The sequence below is a fragment of the Oncorhynchus mykiss genome, chromosome 20 (genome assembly GCF_013265735.2).
Source record: "Oncorhynchus mykiss isolate Arlee chromosome 20, USDA_OmykA_1.1, whole genome shotgun sequence".
NCBI lineage: Eukaryota > Metazoa > Chordata > Actinopteri > Salmoniformes > Salmonidae > Oncorhynchus > Oncorhynchus mykiss.
In genome coordinates, this window is record NC_048584.1 from 43,989,354 (window position 1) to 44,016,604 (window position 27,251).

Sequence of the window (27,251 nt, forward strand, 5' to 3'; positions counted from 1 at the left end):
TATCGCTGCAGAATGCTTTGGTAGCCATGCTGGTTAAGTGTGCAATAAATTAAAAAATTAAAATCACAGACAGTGTCACCAGCAAAGCACCATCACACCTCCTCCTCCATGCTTCACGGTGGGAACCACACATGCGGAGATCATCCATTCACCTACTCTGCGTCTCACAAAGACACGGTGGTTGAAACCAAAAATCTCATATTTGGACTCATCAGACCAAAGGACAGATTTACACCGGTCTAATGTCCATTTCTCATGTTTCTTGGCCCAAGCAAGTCTCTTCTTCTTATTGGTGTCATTTAGTAGTGGTTTCTTTGCAGCAATTTGACCATGAAGGCCTGATTCACACAGTCTCCTCTGAACAGTTGATGTTGAGATGTGTATGTTACTTGAACTCTGTGAAGAATTTATTTGGGCTGCAATCTGAGGTGCAGTTAACTCTAATGAACTTATCCTCTGCAGCAGAGGTAACTCTGGGTCTTCCTTTCCTGTGGCGGTCCTCATGAGAGACAGTTAACTGTAATGAACTTATCCTCTGCAGCAGAGCTAACTCTGGTTCTTCCTTTCCTGTGGCGGTCCTCATGAGAGCCAGTTTCATCATAGCGCTTGATTGTATTTGCAACTGCAAATGAAGAAACATTCAAAGTTCTTGAAAGTTTCTGTATTGACTAACCTTCAAGTCTTAAAGTAATGATAGACTGTCGTTTCTCTTTGCTTATTTGAGCTGTTCTTGCCATAATATGGACTTGGTCTTTTACCAAATAGGGCGATGTTCTGTATACCACCCCTACCTTGTCACAACACAACTGATTGGCTCAAACACATTTAGAAGGAAATACATGCCACAAATTAACTTTTAACAAGGCACACCTGTTAAATGAAATGCATTCCAGGTGACTACCTCATGAAGCTGGTTGAGAGAATACCAAGAGTGCAAAGCTGTCATCAAGGCAAAGGGTGGCTACTTTGAAGAATCTCCAAATATAAAATTATATTTGTATTTGTTTAACACTTTGTTTTGGTTACTACCTGATTCAATAGGTGTTATTTCATCGTTTTATGTCTTCACTATTATTCTACAATGTAGACAATAGTTTTAAAAAATAAAGAAAAACCCTTGAATGAGTAGGTGTGTCCAAACATTTGACTGGTGCTGTATAAGCGTACCGCATCAGATTTAAATGTAAACTATTTGCCCTGCTTTCAAAAAGCTACTGATTCCATAGTTTGATCCACAGCAGTCTCGGAAGATTTATGAAAAAGGTTACACGATATTTAATCCTCGTGCTGATAACATTTCACAATGTAAAAACATAACTAGTAAATTACTCAATGAAATATGTTAGACTAATGAATACATAAACAGGAAATTACGTCTTCAGAATCCCTCTCTCTAGTTGATATTATTTTATTATTATATATTATTGTTATTATTACTATGACCCAACACCAACCTAATTCACTTCACTTGGGTCGGGATCCAATCAAGTGTGGGTTGTCAGCCAGTGTTACTGTGTCGCACTGCTGAAAATGACCCTTTTTAAAAAAAGGCGATTTCTCTCCCCGACATTCTCAAGAGTTCTTATTCACGGTAAACGGTGTGGATGTCGACTGGAGCGTAAATGACTTTGAACAGTTAAGGCTATGCGCTTGTCGAAAACACACCAGGGTTTGGGTCAATTTCACTTCAATTCAGGAAGTAAACTGAAATTGGAACTTCAGTTTACTTCCTGAATTGACTTAGTTGAAATGGAATTGTCCCCAATTTACACACATGTAGGGAACACAAACAGGTAAATGTTTCACAGTATAACAGAGTACGACAGGACAATCAGGCCTATTTTTACTGAGATTAAATATATATATATATATATAAACACATTTAGATGAGTTTTGCCTCTTCATAAACCACTGGAGGTTTAAGTGAACTCAAGGCCAGGGAAGTGAACTTGGCTCCAGGGTGAAGTTTACTCTAGGTACAGCTTCCCCTCCCCCAGACCTGACCTTAACCATTGGTGGAGAAAATACTAAACTGACCCAAGATCAGTGTCTAGAGGGCAACTCCATGAACCAGATAACGACAGGTTTTTTATTGCACGCGACGACAGTAGTAGCCGAGGACCTTGCATTTTTCACACAGGTGCTGTGGGTGCTCCTTGCTCTGGTCTGAAACATCTAACCCATCAGGTTTCTCCAGAGGTCTCTACACAGAGAAACACAGGTAACATTAAGCTGTTTAAAACACAGAGAAACACAGGTAACATTAAGATATTTACAACACAATGTATTCAACCTTTTATTTATCCAGGCCCCATTGAGGTGCGAAGACCTCTTTCACAAGGGAGACCTGGCCACGGCTATCTATAGGATTTACAAAGGGCTTCACAAGGGAAACCTGGCCACAGGTATTTATAGGATTTACAAAGGGCTTCACAAGGGAAACCTGGCCACAGGTATTTATAGGATTTACAAAGGGCTTCACAAGGGAAACCTGGCCACAGGTATTTATAGGATTTACAAAGGGCTTTACAAGGGAGACCTGGCCACGGCTATTTATAGGATTTACAAAGGACTTCACAAGGGAAACCTGGCCACGGCTATTTATAGGATTTACAAAGGGCTTCACAAGGGAAACCTGGCCACAGCTATTTATAGGATTTACAAAGGGCTTCACAAGGGAAACCTGGCCACAGCTATTTATAGGATTTACAAAGGGCTTCACAAGGGAAACCTGGCCACAGCTATTTATAGGATTTACAAAGGGCTTCACAAGGGAGACCTGGCCACGGCTATCTATAGGATTTACAAAGGGCTTCACAAGGGAGACCTGGCCACGGCTATCTATAGGATTTACAAAGGGCTTCACAAGGGAGACCTGGCCACAGGTATTTATAGGATTTACAAAGGGCTTCACAAGGGAAACCTGGCCACAGGTATTTATAGGATTTACAAAGGGCTTCATAAGTAGTTTATAAAGTGCTAAGTATTAGTTTATAATGCGCTAAGTATTAGTTTATAAAGTGATAAGTATTAGTTTATAAAGTGATAAGTATTAGTTTATAAAGTGATAAGTATTAGTTTATAAAGTGATAAGTATTAGTTTATAAAGTGATAAGTATTAGTTTATAAAGCGCTAAGTATTAGTTTATAAAGCGCTAAGTATTAGTTTATAAAGCGCTAAGTATTAGTTTATAAAGCGATAAGTATTAGTTTATAAAGTGATAAGTATTAGTTTATAAAGTGATAAGTATTAGTTTATAAAGTGATAAGTATTAGTTTATAAAGCGCAAAGTATTAGTTTATAAAGCGCAAAGTATTAGTTTATAAAGCGCAAAGTATTAGTTTATAGTGCTAAGTATTAGTTTATAGTGCTAAGTATTAGTTTATAATGCGCTAAGTATTAGTTTATAATGCGCTAAGTATTAGTTTATAAAGCGCTAAGTATTAGTTTATAGTGCTAAGTATTAGTTTATAGTGCTAAGTTTATAATGCGCTAAGTATTAGTTTATAATGCGCTAAGTATTAGTTTATAAAGCGCAAAGTATTAGTTTATAAAGTGCTAAGTATTAGTTTATAAAGCGCTAAGTATTAGTTTATAAAGCGCTAAGTATTAGTTCATGGTGCTAAGTATTAGTTTATAAAGCGCTAAGTATTAGTTTATAAAGCGCTAAGTATTAGTTTATAAAGCGCTAAGTATTAGTTTATAAAGTGCTAAGTATTAGTTTACAAAGCGCTAAGTATTAGTTTATAAAGTGCTAAGTATTAGTTTACAAAGCGCTAAAAATTAGTTTATAAAGTGATAAGTATTAGTTTATAATGCGCTAAGTATTAGTTTATAAAGCGCTTAGTATTAGTTTATATGTCAGTAATAAACACTTCAGTTACACAATCCGTTTAAATAATGAGCTATGTCCTTGAGCCAATAGAACAGACGGATGGAGGAACGTCATGGTAACCTGGTCCTTGAGCCAATACAACAGTAGGATGGAGGAATGTCATGGTAGCCTGCTCTCATATGTAGGCCTATATGCAAGACAGCACAAACAGATCTGAGACCAGGCTTATATCATGGATACTCAATTAAAATTTTACTATTTACCTGCTTCTGAGGGTAAACGTTGATGTGGCACTTGATGCATTCTTGTCCCATGTTGGCCCAGGAGTTTCCGCTCATCCACTTCCTCTTGCATTTAGGGCACTTGTATTCCCCGAAACATCTCTTCTTGCCCTGATATGGGGTCAGGCCTTCCCCTTTAGGCCGAGCCTGGAGACAAAGCAAATGGATGAAAAGATTTTACAATGAGTTGTGCATTTATATCTGCATCTTGAACTGGCAATTCATCAGATAAATCAGCAAATGGTGATATTGTATTTATTGTAGGATATTGAGTGAATACTAAGTCTCTGTACACAGCAGGTCTTCTACATCCAGGCATTTGGCAGACACAACTAGTACTTAAAAAAACACAAGTAGTACTTAAAAAAACACAAGTAGTACTTAAAAAAACACAACTAAAACAGCGTAAAAACTACAAACCACAGGTCCTGACTCTCGGTCCACATATATAGAGATATACTGTACATTACTTGCCCAAATTCTCAACGCTCACCCAGCTGTTTGTAACACAGTGCCTTCAGAAAGTACACACAATACCCCATAATGACAGTGAAAACCTTTGCCAGCGATTACAGCTATGAGTCTTTCTGGGTAAGACTAAGAGCTTTGAGTCTTTCTGGGTAAGTCTCTAAGAGCTGTCCACGCCTGGATTGTGCAATATTTACCCATTTATTAAATTCTTCAAGCTCAAATCGGTTGTTGATCGTTGCTAGACAACCATTTTCAAGTCTCGTCATAGATTTTAAAGTAGATTTAAGTCAACTGTAAGTCAGCAACTCAGGAACATTCCCTTTGTTCTCGGTAAGCAATTCCAGTGTAGATTTACCCTTATATGTTATGTTATTGTCCTGTTGAAAGGTGAATTCCCCTCCAAAACAAGACTGAACCAGGTTTTCCTCTAGGATTTTGCCTGTGTGCTTAGCCACCCTCAGATTACCATAACAGACTGTTATATTGAACGTGAGGATACTCTCCACCAAGCTGCTGTACACCCTCTCCAGAACATTCTGGCACAAACCCAAACCCCTTTCATTTCCTGATTTTAAGAGCAGGCGTTGGCTTGCTTTCAAAAAAAAATACAGTCTGCATTCTCTGTACAACTACAGCCTGTTATCAATTTGTGTCCCTCTGTATTTAAAACACTGGTTGGGAGAGTGGTTGGGACGTTGGTAAATTGTTGCCATTGATGATCAGCTCCTTTGTCTTTTCCACATTGATGTGGAAGGCCACTTGACCGACACCATTCTTGAAGGTTGTTGGTCTGTTTTAAAATAGCTGTCCCCATCTGACGTAGCATCTTTAATAAAGAGCCCTACCAGAGCCATGTCATCCACGTACTTAAAAAGGCTCACATTGTTTCCTTGTTTCTTCATCTCGTTAGTGTAGATGGAGAACAACAACGGAGAAAGGACACACCCCTGGGGCGCCCCTGTGTTCATGGTCAGTTCATCAGAGTATTAGTTTATATTCATGAGGACCCTCTGTGGGCGGTTAAATTAGAAAGTCCTTGATCCAACCAAGGAATTACGCCTGTATCGTGGTAGTGACTGGGTGTATTGATACACCATCCAAAGTGTAATTAATAACTTCACTATGCTCAAAGGGAGAGGTAATGTCTGCTTTTTGTTAGGTGCCCCTTGCGAGGCATTGGTCTTTGTGGTTGAATCTGTGTTTGAAATTCACTGCTTGACAGAGGGACCTTAAATGTACTTGTGCATGTGGGGTACAGAGATGATGAAGTAACTCAAAAAACATGTTAAACACTTATTGCACACGGAATGAGTTCATATAACTTATGTGATTTGTTAAGCATATTTTTACTCCTGAACTTATTTTTGTCATAACTAAGGGGTTGAATACATATTGACTCAAGACATTTCAGCTTTTCATTTTTTATTAATTTGTAAACATTTTGAAAAACACAATTCCACTTTGACATTATGGGGTATTGTGTGTAGGCCAGTGACAAACGGCCTTTGGGTGACCACATATCCCGGATCGTGTGGGACAATCCTGCATTTTGTCCCTTTGTCCCGCAAAGAAACAATTATGTCCCAGATTTTATCAACAAACACCAGTAATTTATGTATATATATATATATATATATATATATTTCAGTTAGACTTTCCAAGCTGTCACTTGCAGTCACATTGTGCTTATGTAAAGATATATATATATATATATATATATATATATATATATATATATATATATATGCACACAGATAAGGATGTGGTAGCGGTGATGTTAAACACTTCTCCAATCGTTGCTGAGATCTGATATTCTGCGCAGCGCAAGAGGAGATGTAGGCCAATGTCATAGATCCCTCTCCATCCAATCATATTTCTCAAATCCTTTCGGGCTAAATTCCAGCTAGGAGGACAGTTGCCTTTAACTACTTACAAAAAAAGTGTGCTTCTGACAAAGAGCTATAAACGTTACTAAATAGCCATATCAGACTGAAAGATATGAGGTAATTTCGTCAAACTTGTGAGACTCTCTACGCTTATTAGTTGCTCATTAAACATATGTACTGCTACGTCACTCAATTCCATTTGAAAACGTACATTTTTTGTCTCTGCCGTCAAGAGAAGGGCTACAAATGTTTTGCCCTTAGGTGGGTGCCCCCAAAACCAAACCTCACTTAGGGCCCCCAAATGTCTAGAGCTGCCCCTGCTCCTTCCAGCCTCTCTACCCACAACAAATAACCATGTTAAGTAGGTGACAGGTCAAAACAATGTAATTGTTGGAGCTAGTATACTAACTGTAAATGTAATTGATTTGCAAGGAGAAAAAGTTTAGACGTTTCTATAGTAAAAGTTTCCCAATAGAACACAAAGTGAGTACTATGGTTCCACTAGAACACAAAGTGAGTACTATGGTTCCACTAGAACACAAAGTGAGTACTATGGTTCCACTAGAACACAAAGTGAGTACTATGGTTCCACTAGAACACAAAGTGAGTACTATGGTTCCACTAGAACACAAAGTGAGTACTATGGTTCCACTAGAACACCAAGTGCGTTCCACTAGAACGCCAAGTGCGTTCTAGTGTTCTATGGTTCCTCCCTCCAGCTGTGTTCCTTGAGGAGTGTAACGGAGGCCCAGGCCCAGTGATGCACCAATCACAACTCTCCTCCTCTACAGGACACATACTGTACCTCAGCCTATCTGTTATCAATCCCAGCTGGCCTCTGTCGACCAATCAGGACTTGGGGGGAGGAAATCAACCCCAGATGAGCTTCACTCCTCTTGTATAACACGAGGAGAAGTCTAAACCAATCAGAAATAAATCACTTCCACATCTACTGGCTTGACTTAAAAGCACCCCGGAGGTTAAAAGAGCTAGGGCAACCAGCCAAATTACATTGATTCTGTATCGTCTGATCAGTTGTCGTTAGGACACCCCTCAGAGCAGAGACACACCTTTCTAGGGTTGAATATGAGTGACTTTTCTGCAACCATGTACAGTATCACTATAACAGTGTACATATTTCAAAATGTCATTAAATACATTGTAACCAACTATTTTAATACATTCATCCATCCAGCACATTGTATTCCATATCCACAAAGTTCAAGAAGCACCCCCGTGTTGTTCTGATGTTTGTGACCCTGCAGTAGAGATGTTCTACCTCAGTGAGGCGCTGTCTATAGTCTAATTTTAAAAGCTCCGTTTATACCCCCCGTTAACATGCGTCCTTCATCCTGATCTTGTCCGTTTACACTTAGAAGATCTGATCACAATCAAATCACAATGCATCTTTTAATTGCCCATACCTGTCTGAAAATGTGGGCACAATCAGAATGTGTGGGCACAATCAGAAAGATCAAGACTAAGGACGGATGTTAGAACCAGGTGTAAATGGGGTTTCACTCCACACAGCAAAACAAGCGATGCCACATAGAGAAGGTTCCTGTTGAACGCGGAATGAGGAAGAGCTCGGTTTTGTTGTTTAGTAAAGTGGAACGTTCTTAGTAGCTAGATAACTTTTTAGTTTGGATCCCGTGATGCAGTTGGCATCAGTTGCTGGTACTGCAAGTCTCTGTCCAGTGATTCTGCCAAGGATGGGTCTGAGGAGCTATTTGGCGTTGCTAGCTAGCTAGCTGTATATCAAGCTAGCGGGGTTTTCTTGAGGGCTGAAACGCAGCTCGCGACACAGTTAGCCATTGTGGCTGGGCCTGCAGATTGTCCGGGGTTGTGGCTGTCTAGATCCCTGCTGTTTGTGTTTTCAATCTTCCCCCTGACCTGCCCTGTCTGGAACTGAGAGGAGTAACTGCCTAGCATACATTGATAGCTACCATGACAAAGACCAATGCCGGCGGGTGTACCTTCACAGGATGAAGGATCTTTTAAACTAACAAAAGTTCTGCAAGCAGTTGTTACAACAACAACAAAATAACTTCAAGTGTTTTGTCCCTATACTGGTGGAGTCAACTAATAAAATAATGTAAGACCTGACCAGAGAGGTCCAGGACCTGAAGAAGAGTTTGCAGTTCTCCCAGGGTCAGCTCGACGAGTTGAAACAGGAGAATGGCAAGATGACAGCAATCTGTAAATCATTGAGAGAGGACATCAGTTCTGTGTGTGAATCCATGACAACAATGACGGATAAATCAGACTCGAAGGACAATCAAGGCAGAACAACATGGTTGTGGACAGAATTGCAGAAGCTCCACATGAGACCTGGACAGAGTCTGAGGACAAAGTGAGGGAAATGATCTCTGAGAAATTGAAGAAGACTGAGGTGGAGCGTGCCCACAGGACTGGAAAACCCACCACCGGCCCAGGTGACAGACCGATGGTGATCCTGAGGTTCAAGGTAGCTGTTCTGGAAAGAGCCACGAACTTGAGAGGAATGTATATCTTCCTCAATGAGGACTATCCTGAAGCTGTGCACCAGAAGAGGAAAGAACTGATCCCAGCCAAGAAAGCTGCCAGAGCGCGTGGGGACATTTCTTACATCTTATTGTCTACCCTCCATCCCAGAAGCCTGGAAGGGAGGAGAGAGCCAAGCTTATGGGTTCGTAGCTTCAACCCCACAACACACACACACATACCTACGCACACATCTACACACACACACACACACCAATTGATTAATGGACTGATGAATGTATTTGTTTTCTCTTTTCAGTATTATGTCTCTGATCAGCTACCCAGGAAAGGGCTGAAAATAGCCCATGTTAATATATGTAGCCTTAGAAAAAAGGTTCATGAAATCAATAACTTGCTAAGATCAGATAACATTTATATATTAGCCATTTCTGAGACTCACTTAGATCATTCATTTGATGATACAGCAGTAACAATACAAGGATATAACATCTATAGAAGAGACAGGAACGCTTATGGGGGAGGTGCTGCTGTATATATTCAGAGCCACATCCCTGTAATGCTTAGAGAAGATCACATGTCAAGTGTTATTGAAGTGTTGTGGTTGCAGGTTCACTTGGCACATCTAAAGCTTTATTTTGGGGTGTTGCTACAGGCCACCAAGTGCTGTCAGTATCTAAATAATATGTGTGAAATGCTTGATAGTGTATGTGATGTAAACAGAGAGGTCTACTTTCTTGGGGACCTGAATATTGACTGGTTTTCATCAAGCTGAAGCTTCTTACTGTGACCAGTGCCTGTAATCTGGTTCAGGCTTTTAATCAACCTACCAGGGTGTTTACAAACACTACAGGAACAAGATCATCCACATGTATTGATCTAATTTTTACTAATAATGTAGAGCTTTATTCTAAAGCTGTATTCGTACCCATTGGATGCTGTGATCACAATATAGTGGCTATGTCCAGGAAAGACAAAGTTCCAACCGCTGGGCCTAAAATAGTGTACAAGAGATACAAAATATTTTGCAGTGACTCTTGTGGATGATGTTAAAAATATTTGTGTGTCTGATGTGATTAATAAGGGGCATCCAGATGCTGCAGTGATGAATTTATGAAATTGTTTCTTCCAATTATTGATAAACATGAACCTGTTAAGAAACTGACTGTTAGAACTGTTAATGCTCCATGGATTGATGAGGAATTTAAAAACTGTATGGTTGAAAGAGATGGGGCAAAAGGAGTGGCTAATACTGTAAGTCTGGCTGCACATCTGACCGGCTGACTTACTGCAAATTGAGAAATGATGGGACTAAACTCAACACAAAGAAGAAGAAACTGTATTATGAAGCCAAGATCAATGATATAAAGAACAATGGAAAAACACTGGAGAACTTTAAATGAAATTATGGGCAGAAAGACGTTCAACTCCATCTTTCATCGAATCAGACGGCTTATTCATCACAAAACCATTTGATGTTGCCAGTTATTTTAATGATTATTTCATTGGCAAAGTGGGCAAACTTAGGCAGGAAATGCCAACAATGAAACAATGAACAGTGAGTCATCGTATTCATGCATAAAAAAAAACAAATAATGAAAGAAGTTTGAATTTAGTAAAGTTAGTTTGGCAGAGGTGGAAAAATTATTGTTAATGACAAACCTCCTGGCATTGACAACTTAGATAGAATTAGCTACCATCCTCAGTAGCTTTCTATAGCCACTCCTATCTGTCAGATCTTTAATCTGAGTCTACAGGAAAGTCTCTTTTTCCTCAGGCCTGGAGGGAAGCCAAAGTCATTCTGCTACGCAAGAGTGGTAAAGTGGACTTTACTGGTTCTAACAGCCAACCTATCAGCTTGCTGCCAACTTTTAGCAAATTATTGGAAAAAATTGTGTTTGACCAAATACAATGTTATTTTTATTTTTTTATTTTTTTTTATTTTACCTTTATTTAACCAGGCAAGTCAGTTAAGAACAAATTCTTATTTTCAATGACGGCCTGGGAACAGTGGGTTAACTGCCTGTTCAGGGGCAGAACGACAGATTTGTACCTTGTCAGCTCGGGGGTTTGAACTCGCAACCTTCCGGTTACTAGTCCAACGCTCTAACCACTAGGCTACCCTGCCGCATTTCTCTGTAAGCAAATTAACAACAGACTTTCGGCATGCTTATAGAGAAGGGCACTCAACATGTACAGCACTGACACAAATGACTGATGATTGGTTGAAAGAAATTGATAATAAGAAGATTGTGGGAGCTGTACTGTTAGATTTCAGTGCAGCCTTTGATATCATTGACCATACCCTGTTATTGAGAGAACATATATGTTATTGCTTTTCAACCATATTGTGGATTCAGAGCCATCTATCTAATAGACCTCAAAGGGTTTTCTTTAATGGAACCGTCTCTAATGTCAAACATGTAAAGTGTGGTGTACCGCAGGGCAGCTCTCCAGGCCCTCTACTCTTTTCTATTTTTACCAATGACCTGCCACTGGCATTAAACAAAGCATGTGTGTCCATGTATGCTGATGATTCAACCAAATACGCATCAGCAACCACAGCTAATGAAGTCACTGAAACCCTTAACAAGGAGTTGCAGTCTGTTTTGGGATGGGTGGCCAGTAATAAACTGGTCCTGAACATCTCTAAAACTAAGAGCATTGTATTTGTTAAAAATCATTCCCTAAGTTCTAGACCTTAGCTGAATCTGGTAATGAATGGTGTGGCTGTTGAACAAGTTGAGGAGACTAAATTACTTGTCGTTATTTTAGATTGTAAACTGTCATGGTCAAAACCTTCAATGGTTGTATAGATGGGGAGAGGTCTATCTGTAATAAAGAGATGCTCTGCTTTTTTGACACCACACTCCAAAAAGCAAGTTCTGCAGTTTTGTCTAATCTTGATTATTGTCCAGTCATGTGGTCCAGTGCTGCAAGGAAAGACCTAGTTAAGCTGCATCTGGCCCAGAACAGAGCAACACGTAATCAGAAAGAATGGAGATCAATGTGGTGATTGTGATCAGGAAGAATGGAGATCAACGTGGTGATTGTGATCAGGAGGAATGGAGATCAACGTGGTGATTGTGATCAGGAAGAATGGAGATCAACGTGGTGATTGTGATCCGGAAGAATGGAGATCAACGTGGTGATTGTGATCATGAAGAAACCACGCCATCTGTAGATGTGAATAAAAAGCACAATTTCATGGTGCTTACCGACTGCTTGGTTTTGAATGTGTAACAGCAGAACCAGTCCATCATTACTGTCAACATGTCTGCTTAGATGTTTAAAAAGATGAGCATACAGGAAACAACACACACTGGATGTATCAAACCTCCAGACCTCCTCTCTAACCCCAGTACCAGACCTCCTCTCTAACCACAGTACCAGACCTCCTCTCTAACCACAGTACCAGACCTCCTCTCTAACCACAGTACCAGACCTCCTCTCTAACCACAGTACCAGACCTCCTCTCTAGCCCCAGTACCAGACCTCCTCTCTAACCACAGTACCAGACCTCCTCTCTAGCCCTAGTCATTGTTCATGGTTCCAATGAATCCTTTACATTTGTACCCGTTTAGGGGGTGGTTGCATATTTAAGCACCTGGAACACAGTGGCTGTAGAGTAACATGCTATACATGACGTCAGAGCTCAGTTTCTCCACTTCACAGCTCTGTATGTGTTTTGACTGACAGCTGTTCTGAACTAGAGCGCTGTGAGTGACAAGAAGATGTCCCCTCATCCCTCCAGCTGACTGGGAAACTGTTGAACATTTGTTGTTGTCTGAGTGAAGGGGAAATGTTGTAAATCGAGAGGAGAAACTGTTGAACATGTGTTGTTGTCTGAGTGAAGGGAAAATTCTGTAAATCGAGAGGAATCGATGTATTTTGAAAAATGAGACATTGAGGATTAAAATAAATACAGCTCTGATGTCATACAAACACTTCAAAACACATCATAAAACTCACATCGTTTACAGTGCCAACGTTTATGATCACTGTGTGATGTACAGTTACCAGATGACACAACGTCATTGTTGTTCTGAACAGAATGTGCCTGTGTTTGTTTATTGTGAGCCAGAAGAGGACTGGCCACCCCTCAGCCTGGTTCCTCTCTAGGTTTCTTCCTAGGTTTTGTCCTTTTTCTAGGGAGTTTTTCCTAGCCACCGTGCTTCTACACCTGCATTGCTTGCTGTTTGGGGTTTTAGGCTGGGTTTCTGTACAGCACTTTGAGATATCAGCTGATGTAAGAAGGGCTTTATAAATACATTTCATTTGATTTGATAATGATGTTCCCATAATCTCCAAAACTGTTCCCTTTCAATTACTACCATGGATATGCTTTCCATATTTCATCCTTCAGGAACATTTCAATTCAGCCCTATCCATAGAGGCCAATTCCCATGAGTGTAAAATGTTAATTACACTTGTCTGGTACATTCCTACATAATTGTAGATATGAAAATAAAAATAGAAAATAATCAAAATGACATAAATAGCCGACAATTAGGTTCATTCCCTGTCTGCATAGTATCTCAAACACATCTCAGGCATATTTTTGTTTTCTTTCAACCAGACATTTCTGACTGATCACTGCCTTTAAAAAAAAAGGCACTTAGGACTATATCTGAGAGAGCCCTCTGACTTTCTCAGAGGAAAATAAATAGAAACCACAGTGATGACTAAATCTCAGTCATGTTTTGGACACTTGCCGATTTCTGACTAATCACAGGCCTTCAGATCTCTGGCTTTCTCATAGAAGGATGAAATGATTTCATGACTTGATAACTATAGAACACACTGACACATAACAGACACACACACACACACACACACATGGCTGCTGAGTGAACAATACAGCCGTGACTCTCTGACCTCTCTGTCCACCAAGCCTTTAAAGAAACAAAAGAGTCCTTATGTAGCCACAGTATGTTCCCACCACTCCCGTAGCATGTTCCCACCACTCCCACAGTATGTTCCCACCACTCCCGTAGCATGTTCCCACCACTCCCGCAGCATGGTCCCATTCCCGCAGCATGTTCCCACCACTCCCGCAGCATGTTCCCACCACTGCCGCAGCATGTTCCCATTCCCGCAGCATGTTCCCACCACTACCGCAGCATGTTCCCACCACTCCCGCAGCATGTTCCCACCACTCCCGCAGCATGTTCCCACCACTCCCGCAGTATGTTCCCACCACTCCCGCAGCATGTTCCCATTCCCGCAGCATGTTCCCACTCCCGCAGCATGTTCCCACCACTCCCGCAGCATGTTCCCATTCCCGCAGCATGTTCCCATTCTCGCAGCATGTTCCCACCACTCCCGCAGCATGTTCCCACCACTCCCGCAGCATGTTCCCACCACTCCCGCAGCATGTTCCCACCACTCCCGCAGCATGTTCCCATTCCCGCAGCATGTTCCCACCACTCCCGCAGCATGTTCCCACCACTCCCGCAGCATGTTCCCACCACTCCCGCAGCATGTTCCCACCACTCCCGCAGCATGTTCCCACCACTCCTGCAACATGTTCCCACCACTCCCGCAGCATGTTCCCACCACTCCCGCAGCATGTTCCCATTCCCGCAGCATGTTCCCACTCCCGCAGCATGTTCCCACCACTCTCGCAGCATGTTCCCACCACTCCCGCAGCACGTTCCCACCACTCCCGCAGCATGTTCCCACCACTCCCGTAGCATGTTCCCACCACTCCCGCAGCATGTTCCCACTCCCGCAGCATGTTCCCACCACTCCCGCAGTATGTTCCCACCACTCCCGCAGTATGTTCCCACCACTCCCGCAGCATGTTCCCATTCCCGCAGCATGTTCCCACCACTACCGCAGCATGTTCCAACCACTCCCGCAGCATGTTCCCATTCACGCAGCATGTTCCCACCACTCCCGCAGCATGTTCCCACCACTCCCGCAGCATGTTCCCATTCCCGCAGCATGTTCCCATTCTCGCAGCATGTTCCCACCACTCCCGCAGCATGTTCCCACCACTCCCGCAGCATGTTCCCACCACTCCCGCAGCATGTTCCCACTCCCGCAGCATGTTCCCACCACTCCCGCAGCATGTTCCCACCACTCCCGCAACATGTTCCCAGTACCCCCGCAGCATGTTCCCACCTCTCCCGCAGCATGTTCCCATTCCCGCAGCATGTTCCCACTCCCGCAGCATGTTCCCACCACTCCCGCAGTATGTTCCCATTCCCGCAGCATGTTCCCACTCCCGCAGCATGTTCCCACCACTCCCGCAGCATGTTCCCACCACTCCCGCAGCATGTTCCCACCACTCCCGCAGCATGTTCCCACCACTCCCGCAGTATGTTCCCACCACTCCCGCAGCATGTTCCCACCACTCCCGCAGCATGTTCCCACCACTCCTGCAGCATGTTCCCACCACTCCCGCAGCATGTTCCCACCACTCCCGCAGTATGTTCCCACCACTCCCGCAGCATGTTCCCATTCCCGCAGCATGTTCCCACTCCCGCAGCATGTTCCCACCACTCCCGCAGCATGTTCCCATTCCCGCAGCATGTTCCCATTCTCGCAGCATGTTCCCACCACTCCCGCAGCATGTTCCCACCACTCCCGCAGCATGTTCCCACCACTCCCGCAGCATGTTCCCACCACTCCCGCAGCATGTTCCCATTCCCGCAGCATGTTCCCACCACTCCCGCAGCATGTTCCCACCACTCCCGCAGCATGTTCCCACCACTCCCGCAGCATGTTCCCACCACTCCCGCAGCATGTTCCCACCACTCCTGCAACATGTTCCCACCACTCCCGCAGCATGTTCCCACCACTCCTGCAGCATGTTCCCATTCCCGCAGCATGTTCCCACTCCCGCAGCATGTTCCCACCACTCTCGCAGCATGTTCCCACCACTCCCGCAGCATGTTCCCACCACTCCCGCAGCATGTTCCCACCACTCCCGTAGCATGTTCCCACCACTCCCGCAGCATGTTCCCACTCCCGCAGCATGTTCCCACCACTCCCGCAGTATGTTCCCACCACTCCCGCAGTATGTTCCCACCACTCCCGCAGCATGTTCCCATTCCCGCAGCATGTTCCCACCACTACCGCAGCATGTTCCCACCACTCCCGCAGCATGTTCCCATTCACGCAGCATGTTCCCACCACTCCCGCAGCATGTTCCCACCACTCCCGCAGCATGTTCCCATTCCCGCAGCATGTTCCCATTCTCGCAGCATGTTCCCACCACTCCCGCAGCATGTTCCCACCACTCCCGCAGCATGTTCCCACCACTCCCGCAGCATGTTCCCACTCCCGCAGCATGTTCCCACCACTCCCGCAGCATGTTCCCACCACTCCCGCAACATGTTCCCAGTACCCCCGCAGCATGTTCCCACCTCTCCCGCAGCATGTTCCCATTCCCGCAGCATGTTCCCACTCCCGCAGCATGTTCCCACCACTCCCGCAGTATGTTCCCATTCCCGCAGCATGTTCCCACTCCCGCAGCATGTTCCCACCACTCCCGCAGCATGTTCCCACCACTCCCGCAGCATGTTCCCACCACTCCCGCAGCATGTTCCCACCACTCCCGCAGTATGTTCCCACCACTCCCGCAGCATGTTCCCACCACTCCCGCAGCATGTTCCCACCACTCCTGCAGCATGTTCCCACCACTCCCGCAGCATGTTCCCACTCCCGCAGCATGTTCCCACCACTCCTGCAGCATGTTCCCACCACTCCCGCAGCATGTTCCCACCACTCCTGCAGCATGTTCCCACCACTCCCGCAGCATGTTCCCACCACTCCCGCAGCATGTTCCCACTCCCGCAGTATGTTCCCATCACTCCCGCAGTATGTTCCCACTCCCGCAGTATGTTCCCACTCCCGCAGTATGTTCCCACCACTCCCGTAGCATGTTCCCACTCCCGCAGCATGTTCCCATTCCCGCAGCATGTTCCCACTCCCGCCGTATGTTTCCCCTCCCGCAGTATGTTCCCACTCCCGCAGCATGTTCCCACTCCCGCAGTATGTTCCCACTCCCGCAGTATGTTCCCACTCCCGCAGTATGTTCCCACTCCTGCAGTATGTTCCCATTCCCGCAGCATGTTCCCACTCCCGCAGTATGTTCCCACTCCCGCAGCATGTTCCCATGTATCAAATAGTGAGTTTTACATAGCCTAAGAAGGTTCTGCTTTTCAGTAGGCCTAGAGTAATTATTGTGTGTGTTCAGTGATTATTAGTTAACACTAGATACTCTATGGATACTTACAGATTAAACCCGCGTTTGATTAATTGACTGTAGAACATTCTTTCTGATAACACCTTGGGACAGTTCTATTGCTCTGTCAACTGAAGTGATTTTCATTGAGGGTAGTAGCCAAGCAGTCAACAAATCCACACAGTACATATAGACTTCATACACAATACCACAGTTCTCAACATCCCAAGAACAAAAAGCAGTGTGTTCATTAGTTCCAGCCACAGTATGTTACAGCTTCATTAGTTTGCCCACACGCACGCGCACACACACACACACACACACACACACACACACACACACACACACACACACACACACACACACACACACACACATACCACACACACACACACACATACCACATACCACACACACACACCACACACACACACCACATACATACACACTCACCACACATACACACACATACCACACATACACACATACCACACATGCATACACACACACCCACATACCACACACACAAACACACACACACACTCTTGTACAGTGGTGACTAACAAAATGCCCCCAGCTGGTCCCCACAAGAATAGTTAAACACGTCAACACACTCACACACACACACAAGAATCCCAACCAGGCCAGCATAAAGTGTTTCCAGACTGCAGCACATTAAAAGGGTCGTGGCTCTGCTAGAAGAGAAGCATAACTATCTCTGTCTTCCCTGACATCTTTTCAGTCTCATGGGACATGGCTAATGTATGTCCTCAGCATGTTGATGTAGCATCTACCATTCCAATGCTCCATGGGATGGTAAAGATGTCAGTGGATACTGGGTGATGTCCTCAGAATGTTGTCAACAGCATGTTGATCTAGCATCTACCATTCCAATGCATAGGGTAGCATGAATTATATTTATAAGTTGTTGTAAACATTTTGACTGGCTGTAAATTGATTCTTAGAAGTCTTGGGGTTTTCTGACAACAGTTTTTTTTCCCCAGATAATGACATTAGATGACATTTACATTTTGACACAGTCATTTTAGTTAATTTATTTGTCATTTGACAGGGATTTGTCTCACATTCAATAGCACTGAGGTTAAAGACAACATTAAACTATTGACATACAAGCAGACTGAGGGAAGACTGAAACCAACAGGTCAAGCATCCACTGACTAAACTGTTTTCCAGATTTCGGATTAGCCCCATTTTTCTGCTTTTCCCCTCAGTTTTTTCACACTTTTGTAATAGAAAAACAACCAAATTGGATTTGATGTGGTTTAAGCATTGTTGTGAACACATCAAGGGGAAGACTTGAGGTCTGGGAAAAATCTAAGAAACTTTCATTTTTGAGTGTAGTTGTCCTTTAATTCAGTGTGCATGTCCTGCACTGTTGTTTGGTTAGCGGCATTTCTATATTATTATATAATAATATATAATATTATAATTATATACTTCTATATGCTCAGTAAGAGCACATGTAACAAGTTCACAAATCAAAGGCCCGCTGGACAGCGACAAACATGTATATTCATCTTTATGTATTGTAAATGACTGAAGGTGTCATTTCAAAGTATTACAGGACAACTACATAAAGGGTCATTAACGTTCTGCTGATTTTATGAACAGCCACAAAGTCATCATTATGGCTATCTCCACAATTTCTCTTCTTAAAATGTGATTTTTTTTACACCTAACGATAACGAATGAAAGCCAAGTTTGATGCGTTTTGTCCACCAGACCTTCCGTGCACCCTACTTCAACTTGTTGCACCTGTCAGGTCTCGTCTCCTCTACCCTGTTCGTCTCTCAACCTCGCTGTTCAAATCAGTTGGCTCTTGGCGTTTCATGCTTTAGAGTTTTTGATTTTGTTTTCAATGGCTGTCTTCAGGCTCTTATGTCTCTCGTTTCCTCTCATATCACGGACCAGCAAGCTACTTGCTTTCACAACATTTCCTGGGCGGGAGGGTATCTCTCCAGGAACAGGGTTGGAGAGCCCTGATGTAAACCTACAGGAGGGTTTCTCTCCAGGAACAGGGTTGGAGAGCCCTGATGTAAACCTACAGGAAGGTACCTCTCCAGGAACAGGGTTGGAGAGCCCTGATGTAAACCTACAGGAAGGTACCTCTCCAGGAACAGGGTTGGAGAGCCCTGATGTAAACCTACAGGAAGGTACCTCTCCAGGAACTGTTCAAAAGTTTGGGGTCACAAATTTCCTTGTCTTTGAAGGAAAAGCACATTTTTTGTTGATCATTAGAAAACCCTTTTGCAATTATGTTAGCACAGCTGAAAACTGTTGTTCTGATTAAAGAAGCAATACAACTGGCCTTTAGACTAGTTGAGTATCTGGAGCATCAGCATTAAAGGCTCAAAACGGCCAGAAACAAATAACTTTCTTCTGAAACTCGTCAGTCTATTCTTGTCTGAGAAATGAAGGCTATTCCATGCGAGAAATTGGCAAGAAATCTCATACAACGCTGTGTACTACTCCCTTCACAACCCCCGTACTTCATTCAGTTTTAGATCTTATTAATGATGGTTTAGTGGAATGGATATAGAAGTCCTAAAACTCTAGAACCCCCGTAATTCATCACAGAGTTTTAGATCTTATTAATGATGGTTTAGTGGAATGGATTTAGAAGTCCTAAAACTCTAGAACCCCAGTAATTCATCACAGAGTTTTAGATCTTATTAATGATGGTTTAGTGGAATGGATATAGAAGTCCTAAAACTCTAGAACCCCCGTAATTCATCAGAGTTTTAGCTCTTATCAGAAACATGATATCAGCGTGTGTGAGCTCTTCAGATTCATTGTGATTGTGTGTCTTGTAACATCAAGGGACATTACTATTGACAAACCATTAATACTGCTTAGTTATGTAACCGCTAACCATCTTTCCTCAACAGTTCATCATTAGGCATTTGTTTTCAAAGCAGACCAAGGTGGCTGCACTGTACTGTACTGTAGCTGGTTTGCTTCAGAAGGGCCCATGCCCGGCTCACCTGAGGGTAGTGTGTGGTGTGTGTGTGTGTGAAGGGGCCATGCCCAGCTCACCTGAGGGCAGTCTTTGATGTAGTGTCCTTTGTTGAAGCAGAGATGGCACAGGTAGTTGGGCGGCGGTTGCTTGCTGGATTTGCGTGGCTCAGAGGAGACGGAGAGGTCAGAGAAGTGGTCTGTCAGAGAACTCAGGCCGTCTATGATGTTGTTGAGCGAGGAGCTTTTATACAAGTTGCTGTTTAAGGCCTGCGGATAGAAAACGGTGAGGGCTCTAGTCAATCCATAGCACTGAACATCCTCTTTATAGCGACAAAGGCAATGTGGTCGAGGAGACTATATTCACGGTCGAGGAGACTATATTCACGGTCGAGGAGACTATATTCACGGTCGAGGAGACCGCCTTCACGGTCGAGGAGACCGCGTTCACGGTAAACGCTGCATAATGACCTTTACATTTTTACACAGATACTTCTGAGATACGAATTGAATAGAGCCCTGAGGAGAATATGGGCAAGGGAATATAATTCATAAAAAAGACTGTCAATAAAATAATGGGAAAGAAACTAGTCTTTCTGAAAACATCAATTACAGATGAGCCTGTCTCTAACACTGCATTAAGAGTGAATAACACATGGTTTAGAGCATGTTAAAGGCCCAATCTGGGATATTAGACACCACAACTTGATAGGTTTTCCTGTTTGCTAGTCTCCTCAGTCGGCACAACAGAACCAGGCCTTATTTTGTTATGTTGTCATTCAGTCTATGAGCAGAAAGAGTTCAATTTCTTTGGAGGAACAGAATGTCTTTGTCAAAGATCTGTTTTCTAATTCCCCCCATTCGGGTTGACACAATCAGAACCATTGTGTCTGTGGTCCAGAGAGGAGAACTGACTGTGGTACCAGTGTGTCTGTGGTCCAGAGAGGAGAACTGACTGTGGTACCAGTGTGTCTGTGGTCCAGAGAGGAGAACTGACTGTGGTACCAGTGTGTCTGTGGTCCAGAGGAGAACTGACTGTGGTACCAGTGTGTCTGTGGTCCAGAGAGGAGAACTGACTGTGGTACCAGTGTGTCTGTGGTCCAGAGAGGAGAACTGACTGTGGTACCAGTGCGTCTGTGGTCCAGAGAGGAGAACTGACTGTGGTACCAGTGTGTCTGTGGTCCAGAGAGGAGAACTGACTGTGGTACCAGTGTGTCTGTGGTCCAGAGAGGAGAACTGACTGTGGTACCAGTGTATCTATGGTCCAGAGGAGAACTGACTGTGGTACCAGTGTGTCTGTGGTCCAGAGAGAACTGACTGTGGTACCAGTGTGTCTGTGGTCCAGAGAGAACTGACTGTGGTACCAGTGTGTCTGTGGTCCAGAGAGGAGAGGAGAACTGACTGTGGTACCAGTGTGTCTGTGGTCCAGAGAGGAGAACTGACTGTGGTACCAGTGTGTCTGTGGTCCAGAGAGAACTGACTGTGGTACCAGTGTGTCTGTGGTCCAGAGAGGACTGACTGTGGTACCAGTGTGTCTGTGGTCCAGAGAGGAGAACTGACTGGTACCAGTGTATCTATGGTCCAGAGGAGAACTGACTGTGGTACCAGTGTATCTGTGGTCCAGAGAGAACTGACTGTGGTACCAGTGTGTCTGTGGTCCAGAGAGGAGAACTGACTGGTACCAGTGTATCTATGGTCCAGAGGAGAACTGACTGGTACCAGTGTGTCTATGGTCCAGAGGAGAACTGACTGTGGTACCAGTGTGTCTGTGGTCCAGAGAGAACTGACTGTGGTACCAGTGTGTCTGTGGTCCAGAGAGGAGAACTGACTGTGGTGCCAGTGTGTCTGTGGTCCAGAGAGGAGAACTGACTGTGGTACCAGTGTATCTGTGGTCCAGAGAGGAGAACTGACTGTGGTACCAGTGTGTCTGTGGTCCAGAGAGGAGAACTGACTGTGGTACCAGTGTGTCTGTGGTCCAGAGAGGAGAACTGACTGTGGTACCAGTGTGTCTGTGGTCCAGAGAGGAGAACTGACTGTGGTACCAGTGTGTCTGTGGTCCAGAGAGGAGAACTGACTGTGGTACCAGTGTGTCTGTGGTCCAGAGAGAACTGACTGTGGTACCAGTGCATCTGTGGTCCAGAGAGGAGAACTGACTGGTACCAGTGTATCTATGGTCCAGAGGAGACAGCTGGGTTGTTTCGTTGACCCTACAGCTGGGTTGTTTGGTTGTCCACACTGCTGGGTGGTTTGGTTGTCCACAGTGCTGGGTTGTTTGGTTGACTCTACAGCTGGGTTGTTTGGTTGAATCTACTGCTGGGTGGTTTGGTTGTCCACAGTGCTGGGTTGTTTGGTTGACTCTACAGCTGGGTTGTTTGGTTGAATCTACTGCTGGGTTGTTTGGTTGACTCTACTGCTAGGTTGTTTGGTTAACTCTACTGCTGGGTTGTTTGGTTGACTCTACTGCTGGGTTGTTTGGTTGACTCTACTGCTGGGTTGTTTGGTTGACTCTACAGCTGGGTTGTTTGGTTGACTCTACTGCTGGGTTGTTTGGTTTACTCTACTGTTGGGTTGTTTGGTTGACTCTACTGTTGGGTTGTTTGGTTGACTCTACTGCTGGGTTGTTTGGTTGACCCTACTGGGTTGTTTGGTTGACTCTACTGGGTTGTATGGTTGACCCTACTGGGTTGTTTGGTTGACTCTACTGGGTTGTATGGTTGACCCTACTGGGTTGTATGCTTGACCCTACTGGGTTGTTTGGTTGACCCTACTGGGTTGTTTGGTTGACCCTACTGGGTTGTTTGGTTGATCCTACAGCTGGCGTGGCTTTCAGATGGTTATTTTAGCCACCCGTGAGAGTAAATGTCATTCCTGTTCTTCTGTTCTTTTAAGGTCAAACATTGAGATTTTTGCCGGTTCAATGAGGCTTACAGAAGTGTAAAGCGCACATAATATTTATTTGCAGCATGTTAGCTTACCATGATCAACAGGAATGACATTTACTCTCACGGGTGGCCAATGAGATCTATCTGAAAGCCATGCCTCTAATAAGCCACGCCTCCTGAAAATCACCTAAGGATTACGTTCAAATAGACCCAGCTGATAGGTCAACCCAGCATGAGAGAATAAAAGACCCAGCTGATAGGTCAACCCAGCATGAGAGAATAATAGACCCAGCTGATAGGTCAACCCAGCATGAGAGAATAATAGACCCAGCTGATAGGTCAACCCAGCATGAGAGAATAATAGACCCAGCTGATAGGTCAACCCAGCATGAGAGAATAAAAGACCCAGCTGATAGGTCAACCCAGCATGAGAGAATAATAGACCCAGCTGATAGGTCAACCCAGCATGAGAGAATAAAAGACCCAGCTGATAGGTCAACCCAGCATGAGAGAATAATAGACCCAGCTGATAGGCCAACCCAGCATGAGAGAATAAAAGACCCAGCTGATAGGTCAACCCAGCATGAGAGAATAAAAGACCCAGCTGATAGGTCAACCCAGCATGAGAGAATAAAAGACCCAGCTGATAGGTCAACCCAGCATGAGAGAATAATAGACCCAGCTGATAGGTCAACCCAGCATGAGAGAATAAAAGACCCAGCTGATAGGTCAACCCAGCATGAGAGAATAAAAGACCCAGCTGATAGGTCAACCCAGCATGAGAGAATAAAAGACCCAGCTGATAGGTCAACCCAGCATGAGAGAATAAAAGACCCAGCTGATAGGTCAACCCAGCATGAGAGAATAATAGACCCAGCTGATAGGTCAACCCAGCATGAGAGAATAAAAGACCCAGCTGATAGGTCAACCCAGCATGAGAGAATAAAAGACCCAGCTGATAGGTCAACCCAGCATGAGAGAATAAAAGACCCAGCTGATAGGTCAACCCAGCATGAGAGAATAAAAGACCCAGCTGATAGGTCAACCCAGCATGAGAGAATAAAAGACCCAGCTGATAGGTCAACCCAGCATGAGAGAATAAAAGACCCAGCTGATAGGTCAACCCAGCATGAGAGAATAAAAGACCCAGCTGATAGGTCAACCCAGCATGAGAGAATAATAGACCCAGCTGATAGGTCAACCCAGCATGAGAGAATAAAAGACCCAGCTGATAGGTCAACCCAGCATGAGAGAATAAAAGACCCAGCTGATAGGTCAACCCAGCATGAGAGAATAAAAGACCCAGCTGATAGGTCAACCCAGCATGAGAGAATAAAAGACCCAGCTGATAGGTCAACCCAGCATGAGAGAATAATAGACCCAGCTGATAGGTCAACCCAGCATGAGAGAATAAAAGACCCAGCTGATAGGTCAACCCAGCATGAGAGAATAAAAGACCCAGCTGATAGGTCAACCCAGCATGAGAGAATAAAAGACCCAGCTGATAGGTCAACCCAGCATGAGAGAATAATAGACCCAGCTGATAGGTAAACCCAGCATGAGAGAATAAAAGACCCAGTTGATGGTTAAATTAGCTCATGTTTGGGTAATCCCAACAACCCAACATGCAACCCAACTGGCTGGATCAAAATAACCCAGCGTGTGTTCTGTCCAATATTTACCCAGCACTGGGTGACCAAAGAACCCAATTTGGGTTGTTTTTAACACAGCAATCATATTTTAAAAAGCTGCAAGGGGCCTTTTTCAAGGTGCCAAACCTCCCCTGGCAACCCGCTGACAGAACAGTCTCAACACACACCAGGCACTGTCCAAGAGGGGGTCATTCAGATCCCTTGTTGATGCTACATGAACCCTTCTCTAACGTTCTATAAAGAACCATACTCCCCAGGTTCTAAATGGAATCTGTATGGTGCTATAAAGAACCCTTCTCTAAGGTTCTATAAAGAACCATACTCCCCAGGTTCTAAATGGAATCTGTATGGTGCTATAAAGAACCCTTAAGGTTCTATAAAGAACCATACTCCTCGGGTTCTAAATGGAATCTGTATGGTGCTATAAAGAACCCTTCTCTAACGTTCTATAAAGAACCATACTCCTCGTGTTCTAAATGGAATCTGTATGGTGCTATAAAGAACCCTTCCCTAAGGTTCTATAAAGAACCATACTCCTCAGGTTCTAAATGGAATCTGTATTGTGCTATAAAGAACCCTTAAGGTTCTATAAAGAACCATACTCCTCGGGTTCTAAATGGAATCTGTATGGTGCTATAAAGAACCCTTCCCTAAGGTTCTATAAAGAACCATACTCCTCAGGTTCTAAATGGAATCTGTATGGTGCTATAAAGAACCCTTAAGGTTCTATAAAGAACCATACTCCTCGGGTTCTAAATGGAATCTGTATGGTGCTATAAAGAACCCTTCCCTAAGGTTCTATAAAGAACCATTAAAAAGGTTATATATATCACCTAAAAAGGGTTTCGCTATGAAACTCAATCTCAAAGGTTCTTTGTAGATCCTTTTTTTAAATAACATACTGTTTTTTTGTTTTATTCTGGTTAGCCATAGTACATTGCTAAAATTCCATAGGTGGTATTGTGTTGATTCAGTATGGTGGAGCTGGGGGTTTACTGTACTGTATGGTTGAGCTAGGGGGTTTACTGTACAGTATGGTGGAGCTGGGGGTTTACTGTACAGTATGGTGGAGCTAGGGGGTTTACTGTACAGTATGGTGGAGCTACTGTACAGTATGGTGGAGCTAGGGGTTTACTGTACAGTATGGTGGAGCTGGGGGTGTACTGTACAGTATGGTGGAGCTGGGGTTTTACTGTACAGTATGGTGGAGCTGGGAGTTTACTGTACAGTATGGTGGAGCTAGGGGTTTTACTGTACAGTATGGTGGAGCTACTGTACAGTATGGTGGAGCTAGGGGGTTTACTGTACAGTATGGTGGAGCTAGGGATTTACTGTACAGTATGGTGGAGCTAGGGGTTTACTGTACAGTATGGTGGAGCTGGGGGTTTACTGTACAGTATGGTGGAGCTAGGGGTTTACTGTACAGTATGGTGGAGCTAGGGATTTACTGTACAGTATGGTGGAGCTAGGGGTTTACTGTACAGTATGGTGGAGCTAGGGATTTACTGTACAGTATGGTGGAGCTAGGGGTTTACTGTACAGTATGGTGGAGCTGGGGGTTTACTGTACAGTATGGTGGAGCTGGGGATTTACTGTACAGTATGGTGGCACAATGGATTGGTACCCTTGCTGAAAATGGGAAGGTAAGATTCGTAGCCCTATATGGGATGAGTACAATAACTTATTAGAATCAAAAACCAAATGATATAAGAACATATTTGTGCATGCTTCAAGTGAATGTGTAGGCATATGCAGCGTTTGTGTTAATTATAACATTGCCATTCACATGATTAAACCTACTTTTCTCTCAAGTTTATTCCATGTATGACATAATACATTACTGGATTCAGTTTTTAATACAAGTTCTTTGGCATGACATGATGGAATTCGAACAAATAACATATCTGAAGTTAAATACAATTCTACCTCATTCCTCTGAAGTTGCACGAAGTTGATGAGATAGTTGGAGTTGAGCGCAGTGCTCAGGTCGACAGCAGCAGCGGACCGCTGTTTGTTGTTCCGGTCGCGTGGAGAACTCTCCGATTCCGTTCGGAACGCATCGAAGGTATTGGTCTGTTGCGTGTCATGTAGCGACGTGTAAAGCCAGTTCAGTAGTTTTGCTGGTTGGTACACAGTGGTACCCGTGTCAATGGCAGACATCATGTTGATCTTTGGAAGAGGAACGGCACAGCGCGTCTTGGAGTTGAAGCGCCACCGTAATTTTTTTGTGTGCAGAAGTAGCCAAACCAAATCACAAAAAAATATATTTTTTGTTATCATTCGACCTCTTCAACCTGATAAACAAATAAATCCTTGCATTCACCTCAAATAGCTATATGGGACTCCAATACCTGGTTTATTGTCACGGGAGAACCGTAGTGAAAACATGACAGGGCGAAAAGTTTGTGCCAGTCAAAAACCTGTGTGGACTCCCTTCCAGCAGTACAGTCACAGCAGGACACAGCAGGGATGAGCTCATTGCATATTTTCTCTCGGTCATTGGAGTGCGTCATTACGAATGTAGGAGGTCCGATGCTTGGAGCGCTTCAGTGAATATGGAAGGATATGAATGGCCAATTACTGAGGAAT

At 44.0% G+C, this 27,251-nt stretch overlaps 1 protein-coding gene across 1 annotated transcript; it reads right to left on the reverse strand.

The window, feature by feature from the left end:
• Positions 1–1,035: 1,035 nt before the first annotated feature.
• Positions 1,036–27,111, reverse strand: LOC110499516 (zinc finger CCHC domain-containing protein 24). Its single transcript, XM_021576650.2, has 4 exons — positions 26,589–27,111; positions 20,210–20,398; positions 4,100–4,264; positions 1,036–2,203 (listed from the first exon to the last, which is right to left on the reverse strand). Exons 1-4 carry the CDS (start codon positions 26,940–26,942, stop codon positions 2,090–2,092), a joined length of 822 nt encoding a protein of 273 aa, XP_021432325.2. The 5' UTR covers positions 26,943–27,111; the 3' UTR covers positions 1,036–2,089.
• Between the last annotated feature and the right edge of the window lie 140 nt (positions 27,112–27,251).